Source organism: Arachis stenosperma, chromosome 6 (genome assembly GCF_014773155.1).
Source record: "Arachis stenosperma cultivar V10309 chromosome 6, arast.V10309.gnm1.PFL2, whole genome shotgun sequence".
NCBI classification, from domain to species: Eukaryota; Viridiplantae; Streptophyta; class Magnoliopsida; order Fabales; family Fabaceae; genus Arachis; species Arachis stenosperma.
Window position 1 is genome coordinate 137,723,625 of NC_080382.1, and position 18,962 is coordinate 137,742,586.

The window sequence follows — 18,962 nt, forward strand, 5'->3', positions numbered from 1 at the left end:
AATGCTTGCTTTGTAATATATTTCAGACAATTGTACAAAATAACATATATAATATATACAAATTCATATTGATTGATGTTAAGAGATTAACAAATATGATTGAGGCACTTTAGATCAATCGAGTTTACAACTTTACATGCTCAAAGTGATCATTTTATTTACTTTTGTTTTTCCTTGTTTTCCATGTTTAGTAACTACTCTTTGAAATTCAAAGGAGAAAATTCATGACATAGGACTGTGTTTGGTTATGAGAACAAGATAAGACAAAACATAAAAAACAAGATACAAAGAACAGAGGCACAAAAATTAGTGTTTTTATATTTTGTTTGATAATAAACTAAAATAAATTATGAAGGTTCTATTTATTCTCATTTTTTTTTCATTCCAAAATTTTGAGAAGAAAAATATAATAATAAAAAATATATTTATAAAAAATTAATAAAAATAAAAAAATAAAAAATAAACTGTGTCTGTATCTTTTCTATCAAAATAGACATAAAATATACTAACTCATCTTTGAATACAATGTCTCTGTCCAAGTCTCTTCTAATATCTCTGTCTCATGTTCCGTACGTGTAAATAAACGGAGAAACGCAACTTAGAAGTACGTCTCTCATCTTGAATTTGAATAAGCATCCATTTCGAGAAATTTAATTACATGATCATATTCTTTTAAAAAAAATCACTATAGTTTATCAAATTTTAGTTCTTTGAAAATATGAAAGGATTACTCTACCTATGTGAAACTGGATTCTTGTATATATGAACCCGTTATTCTTAATTCTATTTACAACATGTGCTTAAGATCATTTTCCATTTGAAAATACTGCTTTTACCTATGAAGCAGGAAACTTCGTTGAGTTGTCGCGTTCGTGTGTCGGACACATTTCGGACACGACACTTATCGATATTCGTCCGACACACGTGTCTATTGTGTCCAACCATGTCTTAATAAAAAATAAAAAATTCTTCTTCAGACACACTTAAATACCATTACGTGTCGGCGTATCCAACTTTATTTTTAACATGTATTCTTGAAATGAGTCCTTTTTGTGACTAAATAGAAAGGAAAGAAAAAAAGAGACAAAACCAAATTAATTGGCTAGGGTCATATATAAATCTATTAGAGGTTGAAGCTCACTCCATGGTTGGCTCCAATTCGAGTGAATGTCCGCGCCAGAAGCAGCTGCTTTAGCCATACAATCTGCAACACTATTTGCAGTCCTCTGAATTAAAAGAATAGAGACTCTCCAATTCCAATTCATAACCTCCTGTATATGCTTTGCCAAATTCCATTCCGGAATATCCTTACCAAGCATTCTTTGGTTTACCAAGAAAAAAGCTTCTAAACAGTATGTTTCACAAATAGTCTCACGAAATCCACTCTCCCAAGCAAGAAGTAAACCTCTCCAAATTGCATACAATTCAGCAAAAAGAACACTGCACACTTCGACTTTCCCAGTGCAACCTTTCAACCAACATCCATCAGGATTGCGAATGATACAACCAAAACCAGCATAGCCAAAAGGAGCAAACCAACTAGCATCACAATTCAATTTAACAGAATGAACTGGAGGTGGAACCCAATGCAAACAAAGTGAAGGAGGAGACAAAGATTGATGCATAGCAAAAATAGTGTGAAACTCCCTTACTGAACTACGAATCAAACTCACCACTTTACTAGCATTCCATGAATCATCTATACTAAATAAGTCTTGATTCCTGTTTCTCCAAATCCATCAGATGGTCAAAAAGAAAAGAAAAATATCTCCACTCTTTGCACCTCTGTAGAGCCAATCATGTAAATTCGAGTTATCTGAATACAGGCCTAAAAGGTTCCAGACCTCCTTGGCACTAGGGCACTCCCGAAGACAATGAAGAATGGATTCAGAACCATTCTGACATTGATAACAGGTGCTAGATAAAGTTAAACCACGACCCAAACGAAACTCTGCCGTAGGAATGACATTATGAAGACTGAGCCAAATCAAGAACTTGTACTTCTCAGGAATATGCAGTCGCCATACCCACAACTAATTATCATGCTCATTCCAGTCAAACTTTCTTTTGGCTAGCCAACTGTACCCATTCCTAGTTGAGTAGAGTCTAGAAGATGCCACACCCCACGACCAACCCGAACTCTCTCCAGCATTCAAATCCGGATTATAAGCATTCAAACGCTGTTTGACATCTTCTGGAATGATAGAGAAAATATCATGGAGATTCCATTGACCATCTTTCCAAACGTCTCTAATAGTTAAATCAGAGTCAGATATATGTACAAAAGGGACATCTTGAGCAATTGGGCCCTCAATACTCCAATGTCAAACCAAAAGGATTGATCAAGTGACCCAACGCACCAAGAGAAGACATCCTTAAGAGCACCAAAAGCCTTTGAGATACTCTTCCAAACATGAGAAGCATTGCAAGGGATATGGCCATCTAAAACTCCCTCATTCCTCATATACTTCGCCCTCAATAGAGCAACCCAAGGCTTGTCCTGATAATAAAAAAGTTGACAAACCAATTTACCAAGAAAAGATATATTAGCACACGCAGGATCTCTAACATCTAGGCCACCAAATTTCTTTGGAGTGATCACGGTCCTCCAATTAACAAGAGAAAGACCTCTACTATCAACTTGACCCTTCCAAAGGAACTGTCTCATCATAGAAGACAATTTATCGCAAACCCAATTTGGAAAAAAAGATACCTGCATATGATAGACAGGAATGGATGCTGCAACATAATTGATCAGGCAAAGTCTCCCTACTTTATTTAGAAGCCTTCCTTTCCAATTAGCTAATCTTCCCCTCACCTTTTCAATCATCGAATGAAAAGAAGCCCTACTGGTACGGGAATGATTAAGGTTAACTCCAAGATATCTTCCTAAGTCCAAAGCAAAACGTATTGAAAAAACACTAGTAAAAATATCTCTTCTACGAGCAGTCACATTTTTAGAACAAAAATCTTTAGACTTTTCAAGATTCACTTTCATGCCAAATGCCTTGCAAAAAATGTTAAGAGAATGCATGACCATTTGAACCTGACTCTTTGTAGCCTGACAAAAGAGTAAGAGATCATCTGCAAACATCAAATGAGAAAATTTTGGGCCACCCCTAGTGACAGAAACTGGTTTTCACACACTCTCGACCACCTTATGAGATATATAGCAAGCAAGTCTTTCCATACAAAGCACAAATAAGTAAGGAGACATTGGATCGCCCTGTCTAAGCTCCCTTCTAGGAGCAAAACTATCCAATCTATTCTCATTCCATATAATAGAAAGAGATGATGTACGGACACAATTCATAATCAAATTAACAGTGATGATAGGAAAACCAAAAGCAATGAGAGTACTCTCCAAAAACCTCCAATCCACCCTATCACAAGCTTTTTCAAGATCAATTTTAAAAGCAAGAGTACCTTTCTTGGATTTTGTGTGCTTCATGAAATTCAGAATTTCTTGAGCCACAATACCACAACCCGGAATAAAACCTCCTTGTAAAGGACTAACAATATCTGGAAGAAAAGACCGAAGTCGGTTAGTCAATACTTTGGTACTAATTTTATAAACAACATTACACAAGCTAATAGGTCTGAAATTCTTCATAAAGGTAGGGTTATCAATTTTAGGAATAAGCACAATCAATTCTTGAAATGAGTCTAGAAATAATATATATTATTATTTATTAAAACAAAATATTTTAAATATTTTTATATAGTCAAAAGAAGACATTAAAAACAATTAAAAAATTATTTTATATTTTAATACCAATAAAATATAAAAAATTCATTAAAATTTATCTAAAAAATATTTTATATTATATATATATATCATGTCTCCGTGTCTTATAAGATTTTAAAATCCGTGTGTCTATATATCCCATATCCGACATCATAAGCTTTTACTAAAAGAACTACTTGTATGAATTAATCCATTATTTTCACACATTCTTTTGATAACCCACACAACATAAAAGAAAATTCATGAGCATGAACGCAAATTAACAGGATACAAAACAAGCTTATGCTCTTTGTATCTATTTCAAGTATGATCTAATCGTGGGTCACGTGAGATTTTTAGTAAAAGCAACTTGCTTAAGATTAGGCACGACTATTCCGCTAAATACAGAAGCAAAAGCATATTATGGTTGACCGAGTCATCACAAAATGCAAGATATAAAAAATCAAGGTACAAAAGAATTATGTTTCTCTATAACTATCTGTTCATGTATCCTACTTTCTAAAAATGTTCAATATTTAAGGTACAGTAGCAACCCCTCCAGAAAAGTGTTGTGATCTTGCTAAAGGTAAAATGGCATCAGGATCTGGTAAAACCACCAAGGTTTTATTGTAACAGGCTCTTCAAATATTTGAGCAATCTGCTATCATTTTCTTCTAAAGCTGCATGTTCTTTCTGGCAGTAGCATCTTTCACTTTATTATTATATCAAGAATAAGGTGAAAGGAAGACACTGTACAACTAAAGTAATTTGTTTCAAACTATAATTTCAATCAATCAACCACCCCCACTATCAGCACTTCCTGTGCTCCTCAGGATTTGGGAGTGCCACAACTAATTCTACAAAGCCAACACCTGACTCGGTGCCAAATGAAGGCCCTCAAACTACGAAGAAGGCAAGAAGTGCGTGCACTATGGCCCAATAAATTATAATGCCGAGCCGCAATATTGGCCGTCTCATAAGAGTTCGATCACATGAAACCCTGCAAGAAACGAGCACATGACATTCATTAAATTCATCAAACTAAAAAGCAAATAAAACAAGGTGAAAGAATCACGTTGCCTACCACAAGCCATCGATCAAGTCTGTCACAGGTCTAGTAAATCTCGGGACTATTTTTGAAGAACTAAGTGATTTGAAACCATGGACTGCAACAAGATAAGGGGAAACAAGAGTAAGTAAAAGAGACCATAATGTTTTGTTGAGATTGCAGAAGCCAGTTCAAAGTAAGGTCGCAGAAAAATACCTTTGTCGTCCTCTTCATCTTCTATCCTACTAGTACTAACAGGGTCTTCATCTACAGCAATGGCAACATAATCATTATTGCCCTTGCGCAAACTGCGGACTTGAGGTGTTACAAAAGGCCCTGTTGTTCTCCACTCGTTCACCTATTCACGAAAAAAAATTAAAATAAAAAGGTCAAACAAACACAACCCCTCCAAATTCAAATTGAACCGACAACTGTGTGGATGCATTTCAACCAGAAAAGAACTATAACCAGTTTCCAATCACCACATCAAATAAAGTTAATTTCATAATATCAAAAACGAAATGCAAGTGTGTGTTATCATTTTCTATCAGAGTGAGATGTCAGAAGAGAGAAGGAACACATTCTACAGAATATAACTACTATACTTTTAAAACTGCTAGCAGATATTTGCTTGCAAAAATATAATGAGCAAGCAATATCACAAGATAAACACATGGAGATTTCATGTTTTATTCTAATTTAAGATCAACTTTGAAGAGGTTTTTTATTTGATCTGAATTTATGATAAGATTCTTGCGCTAGTTGCATTTGGCAGCAGAGTAAAGGATGCAAGAAAACCAAGGAAACTACAATTTTATTCATGTTGTGCTTCTTTAATTCCTAGTGTAGAGATGTCAATGAAGTACCTAAGTAAATAGTAACAATCTCCAAACACATTTTCAGTTAAGACTAACAATGAATAAGTAGATAAATAACTGAGTTCCTTACCACTGGTTCAACTTCCAAAATTTCTGAGCTCGTGCTAGCTCCCTTCCCATTTTCTTCAACACCTTCAAGCAAATTCAACTGCATTTCTTTCTCATGCAAGGACTTCTCAAGAGTTTCTGCTTTGTGGTTCAACTTTTCTACCTTACTCTTTTCTTCTTGCAACATTGCATCCTTATTTTCAGCAACAGCCTTTAGATTCTCCAATTCCGATAATACAGACATCAGTTTCTTCTGAAGTATTTCTTTGTATTCATGAACTTGACTATTGCTTTTGAGGTCGGGAAGTATATCATCCATCCCCTCTTGAGATATCATTGTGTCAACCCACATCAAAAGCTCAAAGATCTCGTCTGAACCTGCCTTGTTACTCATTTGTGTTGCAAGAAGAACATCATTCGTGCATCTTGTAACCTCTTGTCTTAAGAAAGAAATTTCACCGTCTCTTTCTTGCAATTGGGACTGAAGCCTTTCAACCTCCGAAAGGAGACTTGCAGACAGGTGGTGAAGCTCATCAAACTTACCTACAGTTACAGCAAGCTTTTTCATAACCTTACCACGAGAGGAGTCAAGACTTTCAATCTCCTGAGTCTTCTGCTGAACAACCTTCTCAAGTTCCACAATCTTATTTGTCAGCTCTTCCATTTGCATCTCTTCCTCATCAAGTGCATGCATGAGTGATTCGATTTCTACAACAAACCATCAGGTCCAAGATATATTAAGTTCTCATTCATACAACAACAATAACGAAGCCTTGTCCCACTAGGTGGGGTCGGCAAGTTCTCATTCATAACCAAAAATAAATAAAATACATGTTTAATAAAAAATAAAAAATAATAATAAAAAAAACCAAGAAACCACATAAAGCTCACCTTGGTCTTTGGCGGCCAGCAAATCAGTCTGAGATTTGGTTCTCTCCTCCAATTCAGCTGCAATTCGTTGCTTTTCCTGCAGCTCATTTACTCTCTCTTCCAGTATCTTCCTTTCTGCCTCAATTACTTCCACCTGTTTCTTAAGATTGTGCTCTTGAATCTTAAGAGATTGAAGATCTTGAGAGTAACTGTTTGCAGAAGCTTCAGCATCCTTGATCTGCTTTACCAGCTCTGAGCAAATCCTCTCTCTTTGGACATCCTTCTCCTGAAGCTCTAGCTGTAAATTTGTTATAGTAGCCTTCATTTCACTATGATTAGCATCTGAAAATCCAGTTCTTATAGTAGCAACACTTTTTGCAGCCATCAGCAATCTATCTACGAGGGTTCTGATGCGTTCTTCAGATGTTCCATCGCCGAATGATGTCAGCATCAAGTTAATCCCTGGATCTGATTCAACCTTATTTCCAACCAGTTCAGCTTTTCCATTTTCAATTTCATTGACCGAGCTGATACATGCTTCACAAAGGTAGTCAATGCTCCCACGTAATGCAACTAGTTCCCCATCTTGATTAGTAACTTTTTGCTTCATGGCTTCACAAGACTCTCTTTGGATAGTCATTTCTTTTTCAATACTCGCCATTAGTTCAGACAGATTCTTGTCTTGCTCCAGCATCAAACTTGAGTGCATAGTTATTCTTTCCTTAAGAGAACCAATCTCTACCAATACCTCTTGCAGTTGACTCCGAAGAAGATGGAAATTTCCAACTGTGTCAAAATCAGATCGAGAATCTGAAGACAAGGAGCTCTTCTGGAGAGAAATGTCACAATATTAGGAAGAACAAATTCAACAAAATAATAACAAGAATTGCAAGTAAGCCTTATCAGAAAAATTAACTAAAAGATAAACCAGAAATATGCAAGGAATATAAATGAGTCATAAAGAGAGAAGAGAACTGAGTTTCAAGTTGCAACTGCATCAATCCATTTCTATTCTATTTACAATTATAATAAAGATAAAAATCTCTACCTCCATTACGGACTGATATCTCAAAGGGGAAATATTTTTGTACCTGAATTTCTAACTGGTTATAGAAATTTCTGAAATCTTGAGGAAATAGGTTAACAAAACCACATGCAATAAAGAAGTTATTCAAAGTAATGCCTACAAGTTAATAATAAAATGTATGCAGCAAGCCAGCGTCTACTGAATACAAACTTCTATCCTTTTTCTGCGATAGAACAAAATAATCTTTCTGGCTCTGAAATTTGTCACCAGTGCTCAGTTTATTCTAGCTTGAGTAGTCACAACTCAGAAAATCTAAATCAATTAAATGATAATGCATTACAATGGTTTGAGATAACAAAAACAGAGAGAATAGAAATCTCAAACATGCAGCCAAGTTGTAATATCCCTATGCGTCGTATATCAGACCAAGAAGCTCTTTCAAATAACCATTCACAGAACAACAGAGGCTAGGAACACATCCATAGCATTACATGCTTATGGACAAAAGCATGCAGTTGGGGAGAGAGAAAAAAAGAAAAGGAAAAAAAAATATCTGAATGGTAACACATATATCAAAGTATGGAAATGAACCTAACAGCCCATTCAAATAGCATAAGATGGAATGGCCAGCACCCCTGGGAGAGGGGGAGAAAAAACAAAACAAAACATACAAAAAAAAGTACAAGAAATCAAATCTACACAGCTTCACCCATCCAGTAACTGCTTTCTAATTTAAATTTCTAATTGCTTTAGCATTTAGAGAAGTTGCTTTAGAAAACCAAATGTAATCAAAACTAAGTGCTAAAAAAATATTTTCTAATGACTGGTTTGAGTATCCATATAATAATAATACCTTGGTAATAGATGACCAAGGTGACATGCCATTATGTGTTTTGGCAACAGATGAATCCAACATATTTGTAGCATTGCTTCCTTTTATGCATGACTTGAGACCAGCCTCCAGATTCTGAAAAGATTCCAAATCCATGGAGAACGCACTAACCAGTGAATGCTGTATCTCACCAAATCCTGTGCAGAGTTCATTCATGCTAGATTTTAATGCCGTCATCTCGGAAGAATGGTTCTTTTTTCCCTCCTCATGCAAGGCTGACAACTTTTGAAGATGTGAAAGAGCTTCCAGTTTGGCAGCCTCAAATGAATCCCTCTCTTTCCTGAGATCCACAAGCTCAGCATCTGCCTTTGCGAGCTCCTCCTGAAAAGCATCATTTCTTTCCTGAACCTCATTCAACTCTGCCAACAGGAGCTCTGCTGCTCTTTTAGATTTCCTGGATTCTTGTTCTAAAGAGGCAACAGTACCATGCAGATCAGAGCAAAGTTTCTCAATGCATTCCAACTTCTTGATTGGATCACTTATATAACCCTCACCACCAATCTCAATCTCACCTAACTTGTTCAAAATCAGGTTCAAAGAATATTCTTTCTCCTGCAAGTGGTGCTCAGATTCTGCCAAGTGGTTCTTCAGATGTATCATCTCAGATTCAAGAGCTTCCAATCTATTTGGGTAAGTTGACAAATGACTTAACTTCTGAGCATGCTCAGCCAGAGTATCTTCCCTCTTACTGATCTCAGATTTCAACTGCATAATCTCAGTAGTCATCTCTTCAATTGTTTGTTTAAGACTGTCTCGGTGTTGGACCAAAGACTTCCCTTTCCTGACAGCAACGTTTAATTTTTCTCTAACAGAAGCTGACTTCTGCTCCTCCTGATTAAGAAGCAATTGCAACTCCTCAATTCTTTTGCTCAAACCTTCAACTTCAATGGATAAAGCCATTTGCTTTTCCAAAGTTTTCTCTCTCTCCTCCTTTGCATGCTCCAATTCACTCAAAGCCTCCTCCAGATCTTTCTTATATCTATCAATATCTGCCTCCTCCTTATCATGCATATCTGTACTTCTTGCCTCCAGAATAGTGGCACCATCTTGTTGTGAACTGTCACTAGCAAGTTCAACCACATGCATCAGTTTGTTTGATTGAAGACTTGCTTGATTTTCTATAAGCTTTCTCAGCAGTTCTTCCAAGGAATCAATATTTGCACTTCCGGAAACCAGATTTTCTGTTTCAGATTCTGGCAACACATCACCAACTAAATCATGCAGTTTCCTGAGTTTGACATCAATGGTGAAAATTTGTTCTTCAATTGTATCTTTCTTTGATTGAAGGCTGGCTTGATTTTCTACAAGCTTTCTCAGCAATTCTTCCAAGGTATCAATATTTGCACTTCCGGAAACCAGATTTTCTGTTTCATATTCTGGCAAGACGTCAAAAACTAAGTCATGCAGTTTCCTGAGCCTGCCATTAGTGGTGAAAATTTGTTCTTCAATTGCACCTTTCTCTGATTGAATACTTGCTTGATTTTCTATAAGCTTTCTCAGCAGTTCTTCCAAGGAATCAATATTTGCACTTCCGGAAACAAGATTTTCAGTTTCGGATTCTGGCAGCGCATCACCTACTAATACATGCAGTTTTCTGAGCTTCCCATCAATGATGAAAATTTGTTCTTCAGTTGCATCCTTCTTTGTTTGAAGACTAGCTTGATTTTCTATAAGCTTTCTCAGCAGTTCTTCCAAGGAATCAATATTTGCAGTTCCAGAAACCAGATTTTCAGTTTCAGATTCTGGCAGCACATCACCAACTAAGTCATGCAGTTTTTTTAGCTTCCCATCAATGGTGTAAATTTGTTCTTCAATTGCATCTTTCTTTGATTGAAGGCTTGCTTGATTTTCTACAAGCTTTCTCAGCAGTTCTTCCAAGGAATCAATATTTGCACTTCCGGAAACAAGATTTTCAGTTTCGGATTCTGGCAGCGCATCACCTACTAATTCATGCAGTTTTCTGAGCTTCCCATCAATGATGAAAATTTGTTCTTCAGTTGCATCCTTCTTTGTTTGAAGACTAGCTTGATTTTCTATAAGCTTTCTCAGCAGTTCTTCCAAGGAATCAATATTTGCACTTCCAGAAACCAGAATTTCAGTTTCAGATTCTGGCAGCACATCACCAACTAAGTCATGCAGTTTTTTGAGCTTCCCATCAATGGTGAAAATTTGTTCTTCAATTGCATCTTTCTTTGATTGAAGGCTTGCTTGATTTTCTACAAGCTTTCTTAGCAATTCTTCCAAGGAATCAATATTTGCACTTCCAGAAACCAGATTTTGTGTTTCAGATTCTGGCAAGACATCACGAACTAAGTCATGCAGTTTTTGGAGCTTACCATCAATGGTGAAAATTTGTTCTTCAATTGCATCTTTCTTTGATTGAAGGCTTGCTTGATTTTCTACAAGCTTTCTCAGCAGTTCTTCCAAGGAATCAATATTTGCACTTCCGGAAACAAGATTTTCAGTTTTGGATTCTGGCAGCGCATCACCTACTAATTCATGCAGTTTTTTGAGCTTCCCATCAATGATGAAAATTTGTTCTTCAATTGCATCTTTCTTTGATTGAAGGCTTGCTTGATTTTCTACAAGCTTTCTCAGCAATTCTTCCAAGGAATCAATATTTGAACTTCCAGAAACCAGATTTTGTGTTTCAGATTCTGGCAAGACATCACGAATTAAGTCATGCAGTTTCCTGAGCTTGCCATCAGTGGTGAAAATTTGTTCTTCAATTGCACCTTTCTCTGATTGAATACTTGCTTGATTTTCTATAAGCTTTCTCAGCAGTTCTTCCAAGGAATCAATATTTGCACTTCCGGAAACAAGATTTTCAGTTTCGGATTCTGGCAGCGCATCACCAACTAAGTCATGCAGTGTCCTGAGCTTCCCACCAATGATGAAAATTTGTTCTTCATTTGCATCCTTCTTTGATTGAAGACTAGCTTGATTTTCCATAAGCCTTCTCAGCAGTTCTTCCAAGGAATCAATATTTAAACTTCCGGAAACAAGATTTTCATTTTCGGATTCTGGAAGCGCATCACCAACTAAGTCATGCAGTTTCCTGAGCTTCCCATCAATGATGAAAATTTGTTCTTCAATTGCATCCTTCTTTGATTGAAGACTAGCTTGATTTTCTATAAGCTTTCTCAGCAGTGCTTCCAAGGAATCAATACTTAAACTTCCGGAAACAAGATTTTCGGTTTCGGATTCTGGCAACACACCACCAACTAAGTCATGCAGTTTTCTGAGCTTCCCATCAATGGTGAAAATTTGTTCTTCAGTTGCATCTTTCTTTGATTTAAGACTTTCTTGATTTTCTACAAGCCTTCTCAGCAATTCTTCCAAGGAATCAATATTTGCACTTCCAGAAACCAGATTTTGTGTTTCAGATTCTGGCAAGACATCACGAACTAAGTCATGCAGTTTTTGGAGCTTACTATCAATGGTGAAAATTCGTTCTTCAATTGCATCCTTCTTTGATTGAAGACTAGCTTGATTTTCTATAAGCTTTCTCAGCAGTTCTTCCAAGGAATCAATATTTGCAGTTCCAGAAACCAGATTTTCCATTTCAGATTCTGGCAACGCATCACCAAGTAAGTCATGCAGTTTTCTGAGCTTGCTATCAATGGCAAATACTTGTTCTTCAAGTGAATCTTTCTTTTCCAATATATCCTTCAAACTAGCTAGTTCATTATGCAACTTTTCATTCTCAAGTTCTTTCTTTTCCAGTATATCCTTCAAACTAGATATTTCATTATGCATCACTTCATTCTGATATTCAGCTTGCCCAACCTCCATAGATAGTTTCTCACATTCAAACATCAGTACTTCCAGTTTTTCAGAAAGGTGCTCTCTCTCAGTTGTAAGAGATCTAAGGTCTGTCTGAAGAGCAGACACAGTCCTTTGAGACCCTTCAAGATCAGAATTTAGCAATCCACAATAGCTTTCGTATTTTTCAATCTTAAGCTGCAGAGAATCAACATGATGATTAGCCTCAGCAAGTGCTCGTCCTACCCATTCAATTCTATCCTCCATTTCCACAGACCGTAAATGTGAAGGCATATCAATCCTGTCTACAAGCTCTTCCCATCTCTGAACTATGCTGTTTCTTTCCATCAATGACTGCTCCAGCATTTCATTTTGCTCAGCCAGACCAAAATACTTCTTGTGTAACTCCTCAAATTTCTTTCTCAGATCATCTCCATCTAGTGGGACAAGACTGGCTTGTAGCTCTTCTTGTTGCTGCCGTACATCCCCTGGATCTGATTGCAGCTGACTATCATCTTTCCGGGAATCATCCCCTGAATCTGGTGGCAGCCGACCATCATCTTCCAAGGACTCTCTGGCAACATAACCAGCATCAGCATATGAAACTCCTCCTGCAGATTCCTTCTGCTCCCAATCATTCATAGGCAATGAGTTACTAGCAACTGACCTAGCCAACCAATCAATCTTTTCAATTATATCTCCTGAATGAAACTGCTCTGGGAGATCTAGTTCTTCCAAAACCTCTTCTATCCTCTGAAGCATTGAATCTTTAAGAAGAAATGACTCTCTCAAGGAATTAGATGAATTACGAATATATGAAAGCTCAGATTCCATAGCTTCCATGCGCTCACCAGCCTCTGCGTAGGTCTTAAGCTTTGTTTCAACCTCATGAAGTCTAGCATCTTTCAATTGCAACTCCTGCATGCATCTCTCCAGTTCACTAGATGTCTCAGCCAGAGACTGCTTGAGGCCATCCCGCTGGACAACCAAGCCTTTTCCCTTGGCAACTGCAATGCTAAGTTTCTCCCGCACGGAGGACACCTTTTGCTCTGAATATTCAAGTTCGTTTGTTTTCTCATGCAATTCAGAACGAGCAGCAGTAAGAGCTTCCTCTGCTTGGTGTAAGATTTCCTTAAGAACAAGGATTTCATTTTCTTTCTCAAGACGCAGTGTGTCTAGATAATGCATTTGGTCCTTCAATTCAGCCAATTCAGTCTCGCTATATCCATAGCCTTCTTTAGTCATGTGTAACTGGATTTCAGCATCTCTGGTTTTCTGTAGAAGGCTAGACACTAATGAATCCAAGCATGAAAGAGGAGTATTATTTCTTTCAATCTGCGAATGCTCTATATTCAGAGCGCCGGCAAGATCTTCAATTAACTTGCTAACAGAGTCTAGATCAAGACACTTAATCTTCAGTTCCTCCATTTCTGACTTCATCTCATTGTTAACAGACTCGAGCTCCCGCTTTTCAGTCAATATATCCACAAGACATCTCATGATATTCTGATAGCTATCATAGTTAAGGAGATCAGGCAGTGCTTCACTTTGTACATCTATCTTCTCTTCACCCATAGATCCACTATGACTGAGCAGAAGTTTCCGCAGGTCATTGTATATCTTGTGCAATACACCAACGGCCAATTCATTCCGTCCAAGCATATCCTCACATTTCATATTCACCTCTTTAAATGATGAGCAGATTGTTTCATGTTCCGAACAAGTAGCTTCAAGTTTCTTCCGAAGATCAAAAATCATTTTAGTGGCTGCATTAACAGAAACTGCTAACAGATTATTGATATCCAAGTTATCATGAGCATCAAACGAGACGACTGAGGATGTTTCCCCAACTGATTCATTCAGCTTGCTAACTAATTTAAATATATCAGCCATAATAGTATTCCAGCCTTGCTCGAGCACCATAGTTCTTTGAGTCAACTCCTTCTGCAAATTTTCCAGTTGATCACCAATGATAGAAGACATCTCATTTGAACTTTGTTTCACATCACAGATTTCAGTATATAATTCACTAACTTTTGACTGAAACTGCCCAAGTTTTTCATAAAGTTCGTTATTTTTGGCTTTGAGTTGGATATCTTCTTGTTTTAAAGCTTCAGAGAGTTCCTCAAGATGACATTTCTTTTCTTGAAAGTCACCCAGAAGTTGTTTTGCAACTTCACATTGAACTGTAAGTTCAACATTGGATGCTTCCAAATTTGAACAATGTTGTTTCAATTCTTCGAACTGATCTTTGAGATCATGGTTCTTTGCATCACCACTTTTCCTACCATCACGCTCCCCCTTGAACAACGCATCTGCACTCTGAACATGCCCCTTCCACTCTGAAAGCAATTTTCTCATGTTTCCAGTTTCCTCTTTGGCAAACATAATAAATGATTCTGATGACGAATGAACTTCATTTGAATCCCTTACCTCCACCTCATGTTCATCTTCATGTGTTTTTGATACTGCAGCTGGAGAAACTTGTTCACCAGACCTGCCGACTGATTGAAAATGGAACTCATTAGTTGCCTGTTCAAGCTTCGCCAAAATTTTCTCCATCTCATTCAAGCAAGTCTTCAACGAAACAAAACCAAGAAAATCATCAAAGACTTCGTTTCCAACTTCTATAACTTCCATGGAACTCTTTAAGTCAGATAATTCAGTTGACAGCCTCTTACTTTCACCTAGATGAACCTCCTTCTCATTTGGAAGTCTGATTTTCTCAGAAGACACCAACTCGAGATTTTCATTCATACCCTTCTTTTCAGATTGTAAGCATGAGATCAAGCTTCTACCGTCGGACAAATCTGCTGACAGATTCAATGAATCTTCTTGGGAGACTTCACAACTAATCTGCAGCTCAACTACTCTGGCAGAAAGAGTTTCAACCACACCCTTGGCATCATTAAATTGGTTTTGCAGTTCAACACACTTTTGGGAAACATCTTGCAGTTCAGCACGGCAATTAGAAAGCTCTTCAATGAGGAGTTGATTCTTCTCGTTAACTTCGAGATGAGAAGCTCGGAGCTCAGATACTTCATCAATGACCTGGGGATGTTCATTGTCAGCCTGCAGCTGTAGCTCCAAGTGTTCACCTAACTGCATGTCAGATATACTTTTCATTAAAGTTGAAAGGAACAATTCTTCTTTAAGTCTCTGAAATGCTTCTGAAAAGTCACCATCAGGTAGAGTTGAATTAGTGGCTAGAGGATCTGCATCGGAAACTTCCCTTCTTGACTTGAGCAAAAAGTAAAACTCGTCTTCATTAAGCCCCATTATAATTTCAGCCAGCACATCTTCATTAAGATCTTTTATAATTCCAGCCAGCTTCATGAAATCAACTGTTTTTGCATCAAAACTATGAGAGGCATCCACTGGCCTGGCCAAATTAACCGCGTCATCTCCCATTGACAACTCATGATTTGGATCCAGAGCTATAGATCCAACGGGAGTGCTTTGCTGATAAGGCTCCTCCTGAAGTCCTCTGCCATGTCCACTATGAACCTGTTCAACAATCTGTTCTTGAATAGGCTGAAGATGCATTTCTTCATGGGATGAACCTGATAATATTTCTCCCTCCAGATTCTTCACAGAAGGACCACCAGTTGCAATATCATCTCCCTGCCCTTGATTAGAAGTCAAATGTTTATCTGGCATAATGTCTTTAGGGGAGGAAACAACTTCAACTGACTTGCCCAGTTGTTCTGTTTTATGAAATTCCTCCTCCACATCAGTGCTTTGACCAGATTTCTTTGTATCCAAACCATCAGCATCCTGCATTGCCCCTACCCAGCAACAAATGAGAATATAAATTATAAAACAAATACACAAATCAATATTCCAGCCTGCGCAACTAATACCTTAATGCCTAAAAGTAAACGTATAACATTGTATTAAAAGGGAGAGTGAAAGCCCACAAGAGAGAGAAAGAGAAGGAGCACAAACCTAAGTTGGTTACCTTATCTTCCCTTGTTTGCATCAAGGATGTAATGGTCGTATCTTCAGATAAAAGCAAGGATACTTCCCTGCTATCACCCTCTGCTGTGACTGGAACAGGCTCGCCAACTGCAGTTGCAACAATGGCAGGTGCAGACTCATGATCATAAGTTGGTCCACCTTCAGGACCCAGGCTATCTGTAGTTTTCAAAGATATATCATCAGCCACAGCAGCACCAACATTCTGAGCATTTTTCCCTTGATCGTGGAAAGACAACTCAGAATCTTCCTTACTGACCTCCTGAGCCTCGGCACCTGGCCTTCTATCCAATTCCAGATCTTTCTGGTCGTCTGAAGTTCGCAAAGAAACATCCTCAGCCACATCAGCACCAACATACTCAGCACGTTTCCCTTGATCTTGGGAAGACAGCTCAGAATCAACCTCACGGCCCTCCTGAACTGCAAGGGCTGTCTTTCTACCAGAATCCAATTCTGTTTCCTCATCTATAGTATTTGTAATAGTCAGTGGTGATGAATCAGCAGATGGATCAAGATTGTCAAGAGTTAATGAGTTTGGTGAAGACTGGGACTCTAATAATTCCGCGCTAACGGCATTAGACTCATTGTCAGTTTCAACATTTCCATCTGTAACCTGAGATGATGTTGTTGACATAGAAGGACTACTTTGTCCATCAGTGTCGTCCTCAGGTATTAGATTTTTATCAGATTTTTTTGATTTCCCACGGCTACTACCACCTTTACCGTCCTTCTTCTGACGGAATTGTTGAAGCTGGAAATAAAAACACAATAATAAAATTAAGAAACTGCAACCACTCAACTCCATTCATTAATGCCACAAGGTCATGTAATATTATTCACTTTTCTTATGTTGATTTTAGGCATCTAAAGGGAATGGTGAACTTTACAAAGGTGCAGGTGGTAACTGCCAAAGTGCCAATGAGAAAATCAAGGCACTTAAATTCCTGCATATCCATGATACATTATGCAAAGAGCTCGTATATTATGAAATCTTAAACTATTGGTTTTCTCATCCACGTTTATCAATTCTGCACATTACTCTCCGAAGCAAACTCTTTTACTTTGCAAGATCCCAATGTAAAATGATTTTCTACTTTTCTAATTCCAACTATGCAATCATCCAACACCAATTTGAACAACCTAAGTGCCCAATAACAATAAAAATAAACAATGCAGCTCAATCTTATTCAAAACTAAACAAGCATATAAACTTATCCGAGCAAAAATTGAGATTCTTGATGATGCATATATACAAAATAAATCGAGAAATAAAAATCTGTACCCTCTTCTTTCCGGCTGCGAGTAGATCGGTACGGCTCTTACTTCTGTCCATTTTCCGATCCACTCTGCGATCCACTCCGTTATTGCTCCCCACTGTAACAGCAACAATCACCGCACCCAAGCCTTGGAAACCATTTCTATACCTTATTATCCTGCTCCCGCAATAAATAAATAAGTAAATAAACAAATAAATAAAATATTCATACAATTAAGAACCTGGAATTCTCAAACACTCGCGTTGTATTTTGAAGATTCGTTGTTTAAATGATTGTATTCTCAAAATTAATATGAATAACAATCGGATTCGAAAGAAAACGTTTCAATAAATTGGAAATTAGATAGTAGAAGAAAGAAAAAAATAATAAAGAAATGAAATAACGCAAAGAAGAAGGGACCTGGATTAAGGGTTGGCCAAAGGTAGACGACGTCGTATCGGGCGTCCCTTGGAATGTAAAGGAGTGCGTGCGTTCTTTTTTCTTCTTCGTCTTCTCTCTTTCTGTTTGCGTTTGTGAGAAGGGGGTGAGAGAGGGTTGCTGGTGGTGGGAGCGTAGCGTCTCTCTTCTGAGATCTAAAGCACAAACGTAAGCGTTATTTTCTCCATTGGTCAAGTGTCAGAATCACACAAAACACAAGCAACATCAATTTTTTTTTTCATTGAATTAATGATAAATAGAAAAGGAAAATAATATATCATATTTACAAAGGAAAATATTTAATTGGTAAAATATTTATATAACTAACAAATTTTTTTTGTCTATTTTTGGCCAAATCTAAATTTTAAATATTAAATTTTAAAAATATTATTCGTATACTAAAATTAACTACTAAAATCAACTATTAATATATTTATGTATAAATATATGTGTGATTTAATTTATTTTTATTATATATTTTGTATTTTAATATATTTTTTATATTAATGACTGAATTTAATAATTAATTTTAATGTACACATAAATTAAATTTTAAATTTTAATAATATAAAAATAAAATATTAACTAATATTTATAAAAAATGTTAGTGGCTTAATTTTTCTCATATTATATTTACTGTTGTATGAAGAGATATTTTGCCTATTACTCCAAATTTTTATATGTAAATATGGTAACAATAACAAATTTAAAATTAGCTAAATTGGTAAGTAATAAAGTATTTTATTTTTAAATTTTATAATTATATAGTAAATAATATTTTTGAAAGAAAAAAAAAATTTGAACATCAAACTATTCATATATCCTACCTTCTAGTAGAAGAAATAGATATTTACCGGTGGATTAATAGGTAATTCCATCCTCCCATTTATTGAATAATAATAATAATAATAATAATAATAATAATAATAATAATAATAATAATAATAATAATAATAATAATAATAATATTATTATTATTATTATTATTATTATTATGATATAATTACTTTATAATAATAATAATAATAATAATAA

General features: G+C 36.5%; 2 protein-coding genes across 5 annotated transcripts; both read right to left on the minus strand.

The window, feature by feature from the left end:
• Positions 1-1,094: 1,094 nt before the first annotated feature.
• On the minus strand, positions 1,095-3,451 carry LOC130934763 (uncharacterized). Its single transcript, XM_057864300.1, has 7 exons — positions 3,158-3,451; positions 2,819-3,061; positions 2,570-2,713; positions 2,352-2,500; positions 2,086-2,250; positions 1,825-1,977; positions 1,095-1,722 (listed from the first exon to the last, which is right to left on the minus strand). The coding sequence occupies exons 1-7, from the start codon at positions 3,449-3,451 to the stop codon at positions 1,095-1,097; spliced, it is 1,776 nt and encodes a 591-aa protein (XP_057720283.1).
• Positions 3,452-4,120: 669 nt separating this feature from the next.
• On the minus strand, positions 4,121-18,123 carry LOC130934970 (uncharacterized). Of its 4 annotated transcripts, none has more exons than XM_057864492.1 (9): positions 17,910-18,123; positions 17,516-17,666; positions 16,217-16,984; positions 8,452-16,032; positions 6,593-7,400; positions 5,724-6,409; positions 4,992-5,133; positions 4,812-4,893; positions 4,121-4,727 (listed from the first exon to the last, which is right to left on the minus strand). In XM_057864492.1, the coding sequence occupies exons 2-9, from the start codon at positions 17,564-17,566 to the stop codon at positions 4,625-4,627; spliced, it is 10,221 nt and encodes a 3,406-aa protein (XP_057720475.1). In that variant the 5' UTR covers positions 17,567-17,666; positions 17,910-18,123; the 3' UTR covers positions 4,121-4,624. The 4 variants fall into 4 exon arrangements, with proteins under 4 accessions (XP_057720475.1, XP_057720474.1, XP_057720473.1 ...); XM_057864491.1 differs by having other exon boundaries at positions 6,593-7,397; positions 8,452-16,043; positions 16,204-16,984; XM_057864490.1 differs by having other exon boundaries at positions 8,452-16,043; positions 16,204-16,984.
• Between the last annotated feature and the right edge of the window lie 839 nt (positions 18,124-18,962).